The sequence below is a fragment of the Crocuta crocuta genome, unplaced genomic scaffold, assembly GCF_008692635.1.
Source record: "Crocuta crocuta isolate KB4526 unplaced genomic scaffold, BGI_CrCroc_1.0 scaffold35, whole genome shotgun sequence".
NCBI lineage: Eukaryota > Metazoa > Chordata > Mammalia > Carnivora > Hyaenidae > Crocuta > Crocuta crocuta.
The window spans coordinates 7,687,639-7,689,670 of NW_027530625.1; the positions used below are offsets into that span (position 1 = coordinate 7,687,639).

General features: G+C 67.0%; 1 protein-coding gene across 1 annotated transcript in view; it reads left to right on the top strand.

Annotated features, from left to right (window-relative positions):
• Positions 1 to 2,030, top strand: part of PRRT1B (proline rich transmembrane protein 1B) — a 3,795-nt gene extending 1,765 nt beyond the window's left edge. Inside the window, exons 2-4 of the mRNA XM_077768474.1 lie at positions 4 to 81; positions 709 to 861; positions 1,881 to 2,030. Of these exons, the coding sequence (XP_077624600.1) occupies positions 4 to 81; positions 709 to 861; positions 1,881 to 2,030 (381 nt within the window). The remainder of the gene's footprint in view (positions 1 to 3; positions 82 to 708; positions 862 to 1,880) is intronic.
• Positions 2,031 to 2,032: the final 2 nt, after the last annotated feature.

Below are 2,032 nucleotides of genomic sequence, written 5' to 3' on the forward strand. Positions count from 1 at the left end.
CAGGCCCTGTACCCGCCACCGCCCGCCGCGCCCCTGTACCCCGCGCCCGCCACGCCGCCGATCTTTGCGTCCTTCCCGGTGGTGAGTGGCTGCCGTGCGCCCCCTGTACCCGGGTCTCCCCTGTCGCGCTGGCTCACTTCTCTCGCCGCCTCCCAGGCGGGGGTGGGTGAGTGGGGCGAATGGGCACACAGATGACCAACAGTCGCCATAAGGGACCCCTGTAGAGGGGCTTTAGTGCCCAGATGAGGGAAAGGAGAAGGTCAAGGCAGCCTGGGGGGTGGGCAAGCCTGGAAGGCTTCCCAGAGGTGGGGACGTTTGAGCTGAGTTCTGAGGGAGGAGGGAGGGGTGCTCTGGGCCCAGTGTGGGGGGGTGGCCAGGCCTGGCTATTCTGGGAACGCTGGTGTCGCTCAGCTTAAGGACGGAAGGAGGGCGGGGTGCGTTGTGAGGGGCCCTGGGGCCTTGGGTGGGAGATGACTTGATCAGACTTTAGGAAAACCAGAACACCTGGGGGGCCTGTGGAGGGGGAGCCGGGCAGGACAGGCGTGGCCACGGCTCACCCTGGACTGAGCAGTTTGTGGAAGGCACCAGAAACACNCTGACCCCGCAGTGACCCACAGCCTCACTGGGCGGGAGTCGGGGGCGGACGGAGGGACCCCCCTGGGCCCTGGACGGCCGTGTCCTCACGGCCGTGTCACCCTGCCCCCGCAGTACAACAGCCCCGTGCCCGGCGTGCCCGGCGTGCCCGGCCCGGCCGCTGGCTGGCACCGACCCCTGCCCAAGGACTACATGATGGAGTCCGTGCTGGTGACCCTTTTCTGTTGCCTCCTCACGGGGCTCATCGCTATCGTCTACTCCCACGAGGTAGGTGGGGGTGGGGCGGCCGGCCGGCAGGGCAGTGGGGGGAAGAGTCCGGGTGGGGCCCACTCAGCCCGTTCCCCCCGCCCCCGTCCCTGCCGATGGGTCTCTCAGGAGGGGGGCAGGAATTGGGAAGATGGTGATCTGTTGACTGTGGGGTCCTTACCCCTCCTTCGATGGACGCCTCCTCCCCTCTCCTGTCTCTGCCCTATACCACTCAAGACCTGTTCTAGAAAATTCTATGAAAGTTCCAGTGGAGGGGTGAGCGATGGCTAAGGCCCAGGGAGCTGCCTGCCTCAGCGGGGGCTTGTGCTGAATGGGGTGGAGATGGTCACCCGTCCATCCACTCGTTTCTTCCAGCCTTCCGCCTTGACGCCTCTAGCTCTGCATCTGTCCATCCACTCGCCCCACCGACCCCCCACCCCTCTATTCGTTTGTCTGTTAACTCACCATCCACCTGTCCCTGTGTGTCCGACACCTTCCACTGGTCCATCTGTCCATCTGTCCGTCCATTACCTGTATAGCTTCCTTCCTCCCTCCTGACCTCACTGACCGTTAGCAGGCGCGGGGCCCCTGGGGACCCAGTGACACCGGTGCGCGGATGTTCTGACGGAGTAGGCAAGCCCCTGGGGGCTTCTGCCCGCAGCAGGCCCGGCCGGTCCCCGACTTCCCCGCACTGGTCAGGCTCCCCCATTGTGAGCCAGGCCGGAGGAGGGGGGACGGCAGCTGTCAGGACCGCGCGGAGGCGGGAGCCTGGAGGCCACTGCCTGCCTGTGACATCCGGCTCCAGGCTAGCTGTGCGGCCCTGTGACCGCGTCCCTTAACGGAGCCTTCGTTTCCTCATCCGCAAGGTGGGGGCAGTGACTGGTTGTGAGGACTGTCGTGAGGCCGAGGGTGTGGCCCCGGGCAGGCCCTCGGCCCGCAGGCTGTCCGTGTTCCCGGCTCTGTGCGGGGACCTGGCCGCCTGGCCCTGCCGGGGTGCGTCGGGGGCTCCGTGTCCACTCCCTGCGTCCGTCTCGTTGCAGACCCGCGCGGCGCTGAGCAGGGGGGACCTGGCCCAGGCCGAGGAGGCTTCCCGCAAGGCCCGCTCGCTCGTGCTCTTCAGCCTGCTCTTTGGGGTCTTCGTGTCCACCAGCTGGGTCATCTACGTGGTCGTGGCCCTGTACCTCCCCTGAGG